This window comes from Eubalaena glacialis, chromosome 19, assembly GCF_028564815.1.
Source record: "Eubalaena glacialis isolate mEubGla1 chromosome 19, mEubGla1.1.hap2.+ XY, whole genome shotgun sequence".
Lineage (NCBI taxonomy): Eukaryota > Metazoa > Chordata > Mammalia > Artiodactyla > Balaenidae > Eubalaena > Eubalaena glacialis.
This window is the reverse complement of record NC_083734.1, coordinates 19051425-19067232: the sequence shown is the minus strand read 5'-3', so window position 1 is coordinate 19067232 and position 15808 is coordinate 19051425. Positions and strand designations below refer to the sequence as shown.

The 15808-nt window shown below is 36.9% G+C and overlaps 1 protein-coding gene across 6 annotated transcripts in view; it reads right to left on the bottom strand.

Moving 5' to 3' along the window:
- The window catches only part of RHOT1 (ras homolog family member T1), a 76965-nt gene that overhangs the window by 24778 nt on the left and 36379 nt on the right, over positions 1-15808 (bottom strand). For all 6 annotated transcript variants that reach the window (XM_061176397.1, XM_061176398.1, XM_061176395.1 and 3 more), the window contains 4 exons: positions 13030-13138; positions 12631-12732; positions 713-811; positions 89-197 (listed from right to left, as the gene is read on the bottom strand). In XM_061176397.1, coding sequence (XP_061032380.1) covers positions 89-197; positions 713-811; positions 12631-12732; positions 13030-13138 — 419 coding nt within the window. The remainder of the gene's footprint in view (positions 1-88; positions 198-712; positions 812-12630; positions 12733-13029; positions 13139-15808) is intronic.

Genomic DNA, 15808 nt, shown 5'->3' with positions numbered 1-15808 from the left:
AATATAGATAATACTATAAAGACTTCCGCCTTCTGCCAAATTTTGAAAATATTAAATTCAAAAGGGGGAAAAAGCACCATTCACCCACCTTTCAGTGTCAATCCACTGTCAGCCACACCATCACTTATATGTTTTCTGACTACATTTTTGACATCTTCCAGAGCTTGAGGAGCTAACGGAGTGTTGAAACAAATTCTCTAGCAAAAAACATAAAAATAAAGTTAAAAACAAATCAGCATTAAAACCACAAATAATACAAATATTAATCCACAAAGCAACATTAAATCAAAGAGTTGCAACCAAAGGAAACAAATTCTGAATTAGCAGAGCCTCTACTTTGTATTAAGTAAAACATGTCATACTTAGGACATGTTTTCCCTACTCTCCCCATCATGTTCCTAAAACACAGAGCTTTTTGTGTAGCTATGTTATACAAAACCGAGAAAGAAAAATAATTCAGAGTTCAGACTTCAAGTCATCCTTAATACACCCACTGTACACCATGAAATGACACTCTCAGAGTCCCCTCAATTCCTAAGCATAAGAGAGTTTTATCCCCTAGGTAAAGATTAAATAGCCTGATGTGAAAGAGAGTTTTTACATGAAAGAGATGCATGTTTATCAAAATACCATTGTTCAAGCCAATAAATTTTTTCTCTTCTCAGCAAAAAAAGACCAAGATACACAAATATCTGAAATAAAAGAAGGCTACCTGAAAGAAGTTGAGTTCAGCATCATTGAGAGTACCATCATTATCTTGATCAGATATTTTAAATATACGAGTAAGGGCTTTTATACAGGCTGGTTTCATCTATAAATCATTGAGAAAAGAAACAATCGTTTTAATGTAAATAGCTGGGATTTTAAAATATGATTTTCATAAATATGCTGAGAATTCTGAATGTTTTCACTGTCAAATACATAACATCAAATACAACCAACATGAAAAATGAACTAAAGCAAAGCCATTTCCTTTTATACCCAAGCCACTTTAAGTAAATGAGGCAATATTTACTTGGACCGATATCTGGAATGGTTAAACTCTCCCTTCATGACCACACCCCTCTGAAGATGGGCAAAAGAGAAATTCATCTTTAGGGAAGATTCATTCTTCCAGTCATGTAAAGAAGAAATGCCCTCTCTCATTCCATAAAGAATTTGAGCTGACATAAAACTATAGTAAAGGCTTTTTCCCCCCAACTTCTCTGATTTTTGACCTTCTAGCAGCAAAATGGGACTAAATGTTTTGGTCTGTCACTTGTGTGTGTGTATATATCAAAGCTAGGATATAAAATGTACTGATTCGCAAGCAGGTGACAAAATAGCACTGGTTGATAAGTGTACAAGTCTTTTACTAACTTCCTATTATGAGATAAGAATTACATTTTAAAAATTACATTTTTGACTCTACAACTTCTGTAAGAAAAGCTGCTGGAAATGTACTTTAACAACTTTTATTTTAGGATTTATAATGGATAGAACAAATATTTGACTATTTAAAAATAAGCCCCACATGCTTCTAATTTGTATAACTGCCATCGGAAAATCACTGTCAACAATTTTGAGAAAATAAAACTTTCAGGAAGATTTCTGAATACGGTGTAAACGTGGAGGGAGATATCTTATGGACATCTGAATAAGAGAAATGAGATGGAAAGGGGAGGAAATGTGTACTTGTTAGCTTACTAACTTCAGTGATATGGCTCTCCAGAGCAAACAGTAATGATGAGTTTTGATCACACGAACATGTCAAACTCAAGTGCATAAAATAAGTTCTTTTAAAAATAGGAAGGAAGTATAGCTGATGCACTTTGTTACAAAGCAGAAACTAACACACCATTGTAAAGCAAATATACTTTAATAAAGGTGTTAAAAAAAAAAAAAAAAAGACGGCTTCCCTGGTGGCGCAGTGGTTGAGAATCTGCCTGCCGATGCAGGGGACACGGGTTAATTAAAAAAAATTAAATTAAAAAAAATTAAAAAAAAAAAAAAAGATAGCCACCAGAGTCAAGATGCAAAAAAAAAAAAAAAAATGAAGCAGAAGCAACAGTTATCTTCTTTCGGTTGAAATAGGGGCTCTAGGAGAGCAACTTGATATAATGATAAAAAGGTAAAATCTAAGACATAAAGAGATTAGAAAGAACTGAGAAAAAGAAGTCAAACATTTAGGGAGCACTGGTTAGGGCTTTCTTCATAAAAGAACGTTAAATGGACTATAACGTATCACATCCACAATCAAGGATAATTTTTTAAGCAAAAATAGGATACTGCTTCTATAAACGTGATCCTAATATTAGATATTCAAGATTAATAAAGATCACATTATATTTTATTTACTCTTCTTTTAAAAATCTGTTACATAATAATCTAAACGTTTCAAAAAGTAGCAAAGCTAGAATGGTGCAAAAAACAGAATCTAAAACTAACTTTTTTTTAAAAATATTTATTTATTTATTTATTTATCCATTTATTCATGGCTGTGTTGGGTCTTCGTTTCTGTGCGAGGGCTCTCTCCAGCTGCGGCAAGTGGGGGCCACTCTTCATCGCGGTGCGCGGGCCTCACCATCGTGGCCTCTCCCGTTGCGGAGCACAGGCTCCAGACGCGCAGGCTCAGTAGTTGTGGCTCACGGGCGTAGCTGCTCCGCGGCACGTGGGATCCTCCCAGACCAGGGCTCGAACCCGTGTCCCCTGCACTGGCAGGCGGACTCTCAACCACTGCGCCGCCAGGGAAGCCCTAAAACTAACTTTTTATTTGCAAGTGGTTTTTCCTTGTATCATAAAATGCTACATTAAAAAAAGTAATTGAAGAAAAACAGTGATGCATTTTTCATTAAAGCTTGAAATGCATCAGAAGCAAAAGTGCTCTAAGGTACTAGCTCAATACGATATTTAAATATTAACCTCTTAAAATATAACACCAAAAAATGACTACTTTTTAAAAGTATTAAAAATTATACTTTAATAAAACTAAAATATTTTGGCAGTAATAAAATAAACTCATTTTGCATATTAAGTAATCTAAACCCTCACACAGATCTTTTTCATTATTAGGTAAGCAGAGGACTCCATGGGTCATACAGAGTCCGTCATCACTGGAAACATATTTTGAATTCAGGCTTTAATTTAGAATATGATCTTTCTGATGATCCTACCTCAAATCTGTGTTAAAAGCTTATTAATGTTGTCTAAATAAAAGATTCTGTTATAAGCTTAGACTCAAGGCTTGTACTTGTATAAATCAAGGCATATAGTCTCTAAAAGTTACAGATTTTACCTTAGGCAGGTCCACCTAAGAAATGACTAACAGATGGTAGTAGGCGTTTTACAGGGAAGGGAGGATTAGCAGATAAGCAGAACTAATAATAGGCCTAAGAAAAAAGTAGCAATTAGAGAATTGAGAACAAACTAACAGTGGGGATTTAATGTACTGCTAGGCTAAGCTCAGAAGTAAATCTCTACAGTATGAGACTGTTTCCCAAATTTTCTTGATCGTAAGATATAGCACCTGTGAATCAGAATGGAATCTGTATTTTTAACAAGTACACCTAGTGACTATTATGAGGTGAATTTGGGAAATACTGAATTAAGAGCAAGTTAGAAATAAACACTCCAATTAAGGAACAGTAAACCAGGATTAAGGAAGAGTAAATCAGGGTCAGATTAAGGGATAACTCAGATTAATATTTATACCAGGGGTCAGCACTTTTTTGGTAAAGAGCTACATAGCAAATACTTTAGGCTTTGGGGGTCAACAGGCAAAACCAAGGATATCATGTAGGTACTTACATAGCAAGAGATAATCAAATTTCCACAAAGTTTTTATTAATGAAATTAAAAATACAGTAATAACTGAGTATACATTTACTATACAGGTCTACTAATGAGAAGGATGGAATTCCTCTTAGAGGGATAACATTTGGCTTAATTAGGGTTCAAAGTTAACGTTCCCTATCTTGTAATAACCTATAATGGAATATAATCTTCAAAAAAACCCACAAAAACAAAAACAAAAAACAAATCACTATGCTATACACCCGAAACTAACACAATATTGTAAATCAACTATACTTAAATTAAAAAAAAAAAGTCAGCATTCCCTATCATGAAAATCAATTGCAAGTGTTCAGCTGTTAATGCTGATCTGTAATGAGATTTTACATATTTCATCTTTGAAAATGTCTTTTTGCACAGATACACACTGCCAATAGTGACACATATCTGTAAACATATAACTTTAATTGAGCACATTCATCACTTGGAAGGCATTTACAGAATCATATTTGATTTTTTTTTGCTATTGCCTGTTAACGCATCATTACACTGCAGATTGATCAGTTCTAACTGAAGGCTGGGTGGAAGCTCCTCAACTGCATGGTCAAATGGATTAGGAAATAAGGAAATTTCTTTTGCACGTGCATTTAGGTCCAAAAACACCAATGCTGAAATTAGAGCTCAGAATATATATCTGTTTTGCCATCTGAAAACCCACTTTTTTTCTTTTCTTGTTGTGGCATGATAAGTATATACTGATGATAAAAAAATAACATGCTGCAGTACAGTGGTACACATGGTACATGAAACGCTGCCGCATTTGAACCGTGTCAGTCCAGTTAGCAGGGCACTGAGCAGCAGTGTGATGACAGTTACCACATATAAGCTCTGTTGCAACTATGCAACTCTGCCTTTGTAACAGGAAAGTATAGACAAACATAAAGGAATGAAGGTGGTTGTGTTGTAATAAAACTTATTTATCAATGGTGAAATCTGAATGTCATATAATTTTCCCATATCTCAAAATATTATTCCTTTTGATTTTTTCCCCAATCATTAAAAAATGTAAAATGTATCTTAGCTTATAGGCTGTATAAAAACAGGTGGCAGGCCAAATTTGGCCTGTGGGTCAGTTCTCCAACCACTCACCTATACTATAAACTTTTCCTGAAAAAAATGTTTTCAGGAAACTTTTTTTCCCCCAGCAAACTTTTATTTCTTAAAAACTCAAAAACAACAACAAAAGAAACAAATAACTCCATTAAGAAATGGGCAAAATACTCAAATAGACCTTGCTCCAAAGAAGATATACACATGGCCAACAAGCACATGAAAAGATGTCCAACATCATTAGCCATCAAAGAAATGCAGTTCAAACAACAATGACATACCACTCACATCTACCAGGATAGCTATAAGCAAACACACAGAGGTGGGGGCTGGGGAATAACAACTGTTGGCAAAGATGTGGAGAAATTGGGACTTTCATATAGTTTAGTGGTTCCTCAGTAAGTAAAACATAAAATTACCAAATGACCTAGCAATTCCACTGCTAAATAGACACTCAAAACAGGGGTTCAAACTTATGTGCGAATGTTCTTAGCAGCTCTATTTACGACAGCCAAAAAGTGGAAGCAACCCAAATATCCAACAACAGATGAATGGATAAACAGAATGTGGTATATCCATAAAATGAAGTATCATTTGACCATAAAAAGGAATGAAGTACTAATAACGCTACAACGTGGATGGATGTACCTTGAAAACATTACACTAAGTGAAAGAAGTCAGACACAGGGACTTCCCTGGTGGCGCAGTGGTTAAGAATCTGCCTGCCAATGCAGGGGACACGGGTTCAAGCCCTGGTCTGGGAAGATCCCACATGCCACAGAGCAACTAAGCCCATGCACCACAACTACTGAGCCTGTGCTCTAGAGCCCACGAGCCACAACTACTGAGCCTGCGCGCCACAACTACTGAAGCCTGCATGCCTAGAGCCCGTGCTCCGCAACAAGAGAAGGCACCGCCATGAGAAGCCCATGCACCACAACAAAGAGCAGCCCCCATTCGCCACAACTAGAGAAAGCCATGCGCAGCAACAAAAACCCAATGCAGCCAAAAATTAATTAATTAATTTTAAAAAATAAATAGGCACAAGACTCTTAGATAGCCTCATCCACCAGAGGGCAGACAGCAGAAGCAAGAAGGACTACAATTCTGCAGCCTGTGGAAGGAAAACCACATTCACAGAAAGGCAGACAAAATGAAAAGGCAGAGGACTTTGTACCAGATGAAGGAACAAGATAAAACCCCAGAAAAGCAACTAAATGAATTGGAGATAGGCAACCTTCCGGAAAAAGAATTCAGAATAACGATAGTGAAGATGATCCAGGACCTCGGAAAAAGAATTGGAGGCAAAGATCAAGAAGATGCAAGAAATGTTTAACAAAGACTGGGAAGAATTAAAGAACAAACACCTAGAAGAATTAAAGAATGAACAAACAGAGATGAACAATACAATAACTGAAATGAAAAATACACTAGAAGGAATCAATAGTAGAATAACTGAGGCAGAAGAACGGATAAGTGACCTGGAAGACAGAATGGTGGAATTCACTGCCGCGGAACAGAACAAAGAAAAAAGAATGAAAAGAAATGAAGACAGCCTAAGAGACTTCTGGGACAACATGAAACACAGCAACATTTGCATTATAGGGGTCCCACAAGGAGAAGAGAGAGAGAAAGGACCCGAGAAAATATTTGAAGAGATTATAGTCAAAAACTTCCCAGCATGGGAAAGGAAATAGCCACCCAAGTCCAGGAAGCGCAGAGTCCCAGGCAGAATAAACCCAAGAAGAAACATGCTGAGACACATAGTAATCAAATTGACAAAAATTAAAGACAAAGAAAAATTATTGAAAGCAGCAAGGGAAAAATGACAAATAACATACAAGGGAACTCCCATAAGGTTAACAGCTGATTTCTCAGCAGAAACTCTACAAGCCAGAAGGGAGTGGCACGATATATTTAAAGTGATGAAAGGGAAGAACCTACAACCAAGATTACTCTACCCAGCAAGGATCTCGTTCAGATTCGATGGAGAAATCAAAAGCTTTACAGACAAGCAAAAGCTAAGAGAATTCAGCACCACCAAACCAGCTCTGCAACAAATGCTAAAGGAACTTCTCTAGGCAGGAAACACAAGAGAAGAAAAGGACCTACAAAAACAAACCCATAACAATTAAGAAAATGGTAATAGGAACATACATACTGATAATTACCTTAAACGTGAATGGATTAAATGCTCCAACCAAAATCACAGGCTTGCTGAATGGATACAAAAACAAGACCCATATATATGCTGTCTACAAGAGACCCACTTCAGACCTAGGGACACATACAGACTGAAAGTGAGGGGATGGAAAAAGATATTCCACGCAAATGGAAATCAAAAGAAAGCTGGAGTAGCAATACTCATATCAGATAAAATAGACTTTAAAATAAAGAATGCTACAAGAGACAAGGAAGGACACTACATAATGATCAAGGGATCAATCCAAGAAGAAGATATAACAATTATAAATATATATGCACCCAACAGAGGAGCACCTCAATACATAAGGCAACTGCTAACAGCTGTAGAAGAGGAAATCGACACTAACACAATAACAGTGGGGACTTTAAACCTCACTTACACCAATGGACAGATCATCCAGACAGAAAATTAATAAGGAAACACAAGCTTTAAGTGACACAATAGACCAGATAGATTTAATTGGTATTTATAGGACATTCCATCCAAAAAACAGCAGATTACACTTTCCTTTCAAGTGCACACGGAACATTCTCCAGGATAGATCACATCTTGGGTCACAAATCAAGCCTCGGTAAATTTAAGAAAATTGAAATCATATCAAGCATCTTTTCTGACCACAACGCTATGAGATTAGAAATCAATTGCAGGGAATAGGGCTTCCCTGGTGGCGCAGTGGTTGAGAATCTGCCTGCTAATGCAAGGGACACGGGTTCGAGCCCTGGTCTGGGAAGATCCCACATGCCGCGGAGCAACTAGGCCTGTGAGCCACAACTACTGAGCCTGCGCGTCTGGAGCCTGTGCTCCGCAACAAGAGAGGCCGCGATAGTGAGAGGCCTGCGCACCGCGATGAAGAGTGGCCCCCACTTGCCGCAACTAGAGAAAGCCCTCGCACAGAAACGAAGACCCAACACAGCCAAAAATAAAAATAATAAAATAAATAAATTTAAAAAAAAAAGATATCAATTGCAGGGAATAAAATGTAAAAAACACAAACACATGGAGGCTAAACAATACGTTACTAAACAACCAAGAGATCACTGAAGAAATCAAAGAGGAAATCAAAAAATACCTAGAGACAAATGACAATGAAAACACGACGATCCAAAACCTATGGGATGCAGCAAAAGCAGTTCTAAGAGAGAAGTTTATAGCAATACAAGCCTACCTCAAGAAACAAGAAAAATCTCAAATAAACAATCTAACCTTACACCTAAAGGAACTAGAGAAAGAAGAACAAACAAAACCTCAAGTTAATAGAAGGAAAGAAATCATAAAGATCAGAGCAGAAATAAATGAAATACAAACAAAGAAAACAATAGCAAAGATCAATAAAACTAAAAGATGGTTCTTTGAGAAGATAAACAAAATGGTAAACCTTTAGCCAGACTCATCAAGAAAAAGAGGAAGAGGACTCAAATCAATAAAATTAGAAATGAAAAAGGAGAAGTTACAACGGACACCACAGAAATACAAAGCATCCTAAGAGACTACTACAAGCAACTCTATGCCAATAAAATGGACAACCTGGAAGAAATGGACCAATTCTTAGAAAGGTATAACCTTCCAAGACTGAACCAGGAAGAAATAGAAAATATGAACAGACCAATCACAAGTAATGAAATTGAAACTGTGATTAAAAATCTTCCAACAAACAGAAGTCCAGGACCAGGTGGCTTCACAGGTGAATTCTATCAAACATTTAGAGAAGAGCTAACACCCATCCTTCTCAAACTCTTCCAAAAAATTACAGAGGAAGGAACACTCCAAAACTCATTCTATAAGGCCACCATCACCCTGATACCAAAACCAGACAAAGATACTACAAAAAAAGAAAATTACAGACCAATATCACTGATGAATATAGATGCAAAAATCCTCAACAAAATACTAGCAAACAGAATCCAACAACACATTAAAAGGATCATACACCATCATCAAGTGGGATTTATCCCAGGGATGCAAGGATTCTTCAATTTACGCAAATCAATCAATGTGATACACCATATTAACAAATTGAAGAATAAAAACCATATGATCATCTCAATAGATGCTGAAAAAGCTTTTGACAAAATTCAACACCCATTTATGATAAAAACTCTCCAAAAAGTGGGCACAGAGGGAACCTACCTCAACATAATAAAGGCCATATATGACAAACCCACAGCAAACATCATTGTCAATGGTGAAAAACTGAAAGCATTTCCTCTAAGATCAGGAACAAAACGAGGATGTCCACTCTCGCCACTATTATTCAACATAGTTTTGGAAATCCTAGCCATGGCAATCAGAGAAGAAAAAGAAATACAAGGAATACAAATTGGAAAAGAAGAAGTAAAACTGTCACTGTTTGCAGATAATATAATACTATACATAGAGAATCCTAAAGATGCCACCAGAAAACTACTAGAGCTAATCAATGAATTTGGTAAAGTTGCAGGATACAAAATTAATGCACAGAAATCTCTTGCATTCCTATACACTAACAATGAGAGATCAGAAAAAGAAATTAAGGAAACAATCCCATTCACCAATGCAACAAAAAGAATAAAATACCTAGGAATAAACCTACGTAAGGAGGTAAAAGACCTGTATGCAGAAAACTATAAGACACTGATGAAAGAAATCAAAGATGACACAAACAGACGGAGAGATATAACATGTTCTTGGATTGGAAGAATCAATACTGTGAAAATGACTATACCACCCAAAGCAATCTACAGATTCGATGCAATCCCTATCAAACTACCAGAGGCATTTTCTACAGAACTAGAACAAAAAATATTAAAATTTGTATGGAGACACAGAAGACCCCGAATAGCCAAAGCAGCCTTGAGGGAAAAAAACGGAGCTGGAGGAAACAGACTCCCAGACTTCAGACTATACTACAAAGCTACAGTAATCAAGACAATAGGGTACTGGCACAAAAACAGAAATATAGATCAATGGAACAGGACAGAAAGCCCAGAGATAAACCCACGCACCTATGGTTAATTAATCTATGACAAAGGAGGCAAGGATATACAATGGAGAAAAGACAGTCTCTTCAATAAGTGGTGCTGGGAAAACTGGACAGCTACATGTAAAAGAATGAAATTAGAACACTCCCTAACACCATATACAAAAATAAACTCAAAATGGATTAAAGACCTAAATGTAAGACCAGACACTATAAAACTCTTCGAGGAAAACATAGGAAGAACACTCTTTGACATAAATCACAGCAAGATCTTTTTTGATCCACCTCCTAGAGTAATGGAAATAAAAACAAAAATAAACAAATGGGACCTAATGAAACTTCAAAGCTTTTGCACAGCAAAGGAAACTACAAACAAGACAAAAAGACAACCCTCAGAATGGGAGAAAATATTTGCAAACAAATCAACGGACAAAGGATTAATCTCCAAAATATATAAACAGCTCATGCAGCTCAATATTAAAAAAACAACCAACCAAATCCAAAAATGGGCAGAAGACCTAAATAGACATTTCTCCAAATAAGACATACAGATGGCCAAGAAGCACATGAAAAGCTGCTCAACATTACTAATTATTAGAGAAATGCAAATCAAAACTACCATGAGGTATCACCTCACACCAGTTAGAATGGGCATCATCAGAAAATATACAAACAACAAATGCTGGAGAGGGTGTGGAGAAAATGGAACCCTCTTGCACTGTTGGTGGGAATGTAAATTGATACAGCCACTATGGAGAACAGTATGGAGGTTCCTTAAAAAACTAAAAATAGGGCTTCCCTGGTGGCACAGTGGTTGAGAATCTGCCTGCTAATAATGCAGGGGACACGGGTTCGAGCCCTGGTCTGGGAAGATCCCACATGCCGCGGAGCAACTAGGCCCGTGAGCCACAACTACTGAGCCTGCGCGTCTGGAGCCTGTGCTCCGCAACAAGAGAGGCCACAATAGTGAGAGGCCCGCGCACCGCGATGAAGAGTGGCCCCCGCTTGCTGCAACTAGAGAAAGCCCTAGCACAGAAACAAAGACCCAACATAGCAATCAATCAATCAATCAATCAATCAAAAAAATCTTTAAAAAAAAAACCAAAAAACCTAAATATAGAATTACCATAGGACCCAGCAATCCCACTACTGGGCATATAACCAGAGAAAACCGTAATTCAAAAAGACACATGCACCCCAATGTTCACTGCAGCACTATTTACAATAGCCAGGTCATGGAAGCAACCTAAATGCCCATTGACAGACGAATGGTTACAGAAGATGTGGTACATATATACAATGGAATATTACTCAGCCATAAAAGGGAATGAAATTGGGTCATTTGCAGAGACGTGGATGGATCTAGAGACTGTCATACAGAGTGAAGTCAGTCAGAAAGAGAAAAACAAATATCGCATATTAACGCATACATGTGGAACCTAGAAAAATGGTACAGATGAACCAGTTTGCAGGGCAGAAATAGAGACACAGATGTAGAGAACAAACGTATGGACACCAAGGGGGGCAGTGGGGGTGGGGGTGGGGGTGGGGGTGGGATGAACTGGGAGATTGGGATTGACATGTATACACTGATGTGTATAAAATGGATGACTAATAAGAACCTGCTGTATAAAAAATAAATAAAATAAAATTCAAAAATAAATAAATAAGTAAATAAAAGAAGCCAGACACAAAAGACCACATACTGTATGATTCCATTTATATGAAATGTCCAGAATAAGCAAATCCATAGAGACAGAAAGAAGATTAGTGGTTGCCAAAAACTGGGGTAAGGAAGGAGGGGGGAATGGGAGTGACTGCTAGTGGGTACAAGGTTTCTTTTGGGGTGATGAAACGCCCTGGAGTCAGACAGTGAGGATGGACACACAATTTTGTGAATACATTAAAAATCACTGAAGAGAACACTTCAAAAGGGTGAAATTTATGGTATGTGAGTTACATCTCAATTTAAAAATTAATTTTAAAAGTCTATGGTAAAATATTGTTAAATTTTAGATATTTCATTAAGGAATTACTGTGTTTCTAAGCTATGGAACAAAAGGGAATATTCAAATTGTATTACATATTGTACCCATGTCAAATAATTACACAAGTTTTTTGCTTGTATGTGTTTTTAAGTTTGTGGATTTTTTTCTTTGATTTGAATATTATTTTATTTATTTTTTATACAGCACCTTCTTATTAGTTATCTATTTTATACATATTAGTGTATATGTCAAACCCAATCTCCCAATTCATCCCACAGATTTGTGGATTTAACAGTAGCAAAACAAGTAGACCATTAGTTAAGTCTTTGGACTTTTTGTTTTTACAATTGCCAATTCTTCTGTTTGTTTTAATGGTATTTCCTGAAATAATATTTGATCTGGAATATTATTCTGACTATTTAATGTGAATGTCTTCGAAGAAAAGTACCTAGAAAATGTAACAGTATAGTAAGCAATAAATTTTAATGTTAGCAGTTTAGATGAATACTTCAGAGTTACTAAAAATCATTATCATAACGGAGTTACTACCTACACATTCCAGCCCCTACTAACATAGCCTGGTGGGATGGAGGGTTTACCTCTTTCTCCTCTGGGCAGTACAGGGGCCCTGTAGGATGAAGAACAGCTTTCTGTGCATAATAGAAGAGCTCTGATATGTTCTTCAGATTTTTTGCTGAACACTGAAAAGAAAGTTTAAAATTTTTTACTCTGAAAGCAATTATGAGAGCTAAAAATATTTTTTAAACTATCAACATTCCTTGAAGAAACTGAAAAAAGTGCATTTTTCTTAGTGGATATCACGATATGACTGTCTACAAAGAGCTCAGAGGCCATCTCCAAGTTCTCTGTTTTACTTGGTTTACATGACTTCACAAACAAATTTATTCCACCCCACATCTTCCCTCCCTCCTATTCTGAACCTCAATTTAGTGAGAATTCACCAACCGTAAATTTCAAAATCAAATGATACGGCATACCTCCACACAGGTTTCTATTTCTGTGTACTGGTTCATAATAGGAAGGATGGTCTCCATACTACTGTATTCCACCAGATCAGATTTGTTCCCAACCAATATCAAAGGCAGCCTGAAATAAACAGGGCAAATTGTAATAATAAGGAAGGCAAAAGACATTAGATTTATATTTTAATGTACATTGTAACCTAGTCTAATTAATAAGATTTACTTAATCTCCTCAATATGAACCCTCTATCTTAGTCAGCCCAAGCACCCTGGACAGCATGTTCATAATCAACAAATATTTACTGAGTTCCTATTATAAGCCAGGGACTGTTCTAAGCATTACAGACACAAGACAGAAAAGGTCCCCGCTCACTCTCATAGTGAAAATCAGAAAATTGACAATAAGCAAATAAACAAACAAGACACTTTCCAATTCTGTAAGTGCAATGAAGGAAATAAATGGGTATATGGGATAAAGTAATGGGAGGGGGCTAACTCTACATGGTAATCAGGGAAAAATCTCTCTGACAAGGTGGCATTTGAGCCAAGGAGTGAAGGATGAAATGGAATCTGTTACGTGAAAAGCCAAGAAAGAGCTGGCTGGGAAGAAGGGACAGCATGTGCAAAAGCCCCAAACTGAAAAAACATTCCCATGAGTCCAAAGAACAGAAAAATGCCAGAGTGGCTGAAGAGTACTGGTACAAGGGGAAGAGGTATGAAATGGAGTTGGAGAGAGGAGCAAAGGCCAGACACAAAAGGAATTACAGCTGCAGTAAAGAGTGTGTGTTTTATTTTAAGTGTAAAAAGGGAAGCCACAGAAGGATTATAAGTAGGTGAATGATATGATCCAAATGATATTTTAAAATGCAGTCATTTGTTATCTTTGAGAGATACATACTGAAATATTCACAGTACAATATGATATCTGATTTGTTCAAAATGATCCCAAGGGGAGGGGTAATAAATGAAACAACACTGGCCATGAGTTGTTAATTACTGAAGATGGATGACTGATACAGAGGGATTCGTTATACTATTCTCTCTACTTTTGTATATGTTTGATTTTTTTTCAATAATAAAAAAGTTTTTTAATGTGATACCTTGGATTAGGGCAATGAAGGTGAAGAGGAAATATTCAGATTTGAGATATATTTTAGAAGTAGAACAAACAGGAGCAATGGGTAGATTAAATATGGAGATTGAAGGAAACAGAAATCAAGAAAAATAAACAGATTTTTTGGCTGGACAAAATGCGTAGAGCTTCTGAGACAGAAAAGACTGAGAAATCTGGGTGGGGGGGGGCAGTGGGGAGTAGGCAGGGAATTAAGGATTTTGTTTTAAACAAATTAAATCTGACAGGCCTATCAGAAATCTGAATGGGGATTACCAAGGAGTACTAGCCCAGTGGAGAACAATTATTTGTACATCCCACAAGAGAGCTTAAAGGGAAAGCAAATCATCTTGCTGGAACTCCAGATTGCAAAAGAAATACTTGCAAACATTTATTTAACCACCTAGTGTGGTTATTATGTGTAAAAGGACTGGCCCACTTCATAACCCAAATATAGATTGTTAATAGAGCCAGAAGGGTTTCCAAAAATGTGCTGCTTTACAACCAAAGGTGTGCTCAGAATAATTTATGGATCTTAAAAAAAAAATACACATGTCCAAGCCCTACTCCAAACCTACTGATTCTAAAACTCAAAGGGTGGAGCAAAGGCATCTATATTGTTTTAAAGTACTTCAGGCGACAGTGATGGGCACCTCTGACTAAGGAGCACTGTGATAATGGTACAAGGAAGTCCTAAGTAAGAACACATGTGTAACAAATATAAACTTAAGGTATGAGGCCCAGGAAAGAAGGTATTGGGAAAATGTGAAGTCCATACACTAAAGAAATAGACCACCTTGGAACAAATCAACCACAAGAGAAATAAATATGCTCACATGATTCAGGGAGGGGTAAAAGTATAGCCACACCTGAGAAAGCACAGTTAGATCTCCAAATATTGAAAGCCACTTTCAGATGGCATACTAAAAGGGCCACAAGACTAGCCAGCTAGTTTCTAAAGAGCAGTTTAGGAAGCTGTCGTAGTAGAGCCCATTTTAAAAATTCAGTTGTTCAAGCTAGTGCTTGATAGATCCTGGCAAAACTGACTCCTCTGAAGAGTCCCTCCTGGAAACAGTTCAAGTAATCAGCAAGAAAAACAAGTGTCAGGAGCATACAGGCATTGTTTCCTCCAAGGCAGTCCTGTCCAATACAACCTTCTGTGATGACAGAAATGATCTTTATCTGTACTGTCCATTCCTGTAACCTCTAGCCACAAGTGGCTATCAAGCACTTGAAATGTGGCTGTGTCTAAGAAACTGAATTTTTCGTTTTATTTCATTTTACTTAAATTGCCACAACTGACTAGAAGCTACTGCCTTGGACAGTATAGCTCTAGAGAGCTCCTTTCAGCTTTGTCAGTAAGTCACTACAAAGTGACTTTAAAACAATGCTAATGATAAGACAATGATAAAGAGAAGCCATCAGAGATGCAAGATGTAGCACATACAATGCCATCTCAGTCACAAAGTAAATACGTGAGAGAGTGAGTCACCATGTTCATCTGTTTAGAAACAGATCTTTAGAGTTTCAAGGCATGAAAATGCCCAACTAAAAAAGAAATCTAAAAAATGAAGTAAAGGGCCAGATGTGTATAATATATAGATATTAGTCTGGTTTTCCTAACATTTAAAAAGACTCAAAGAACAAGACAAGGGGCTTCCCTGGTGGCGCAGTGGTTGAGAG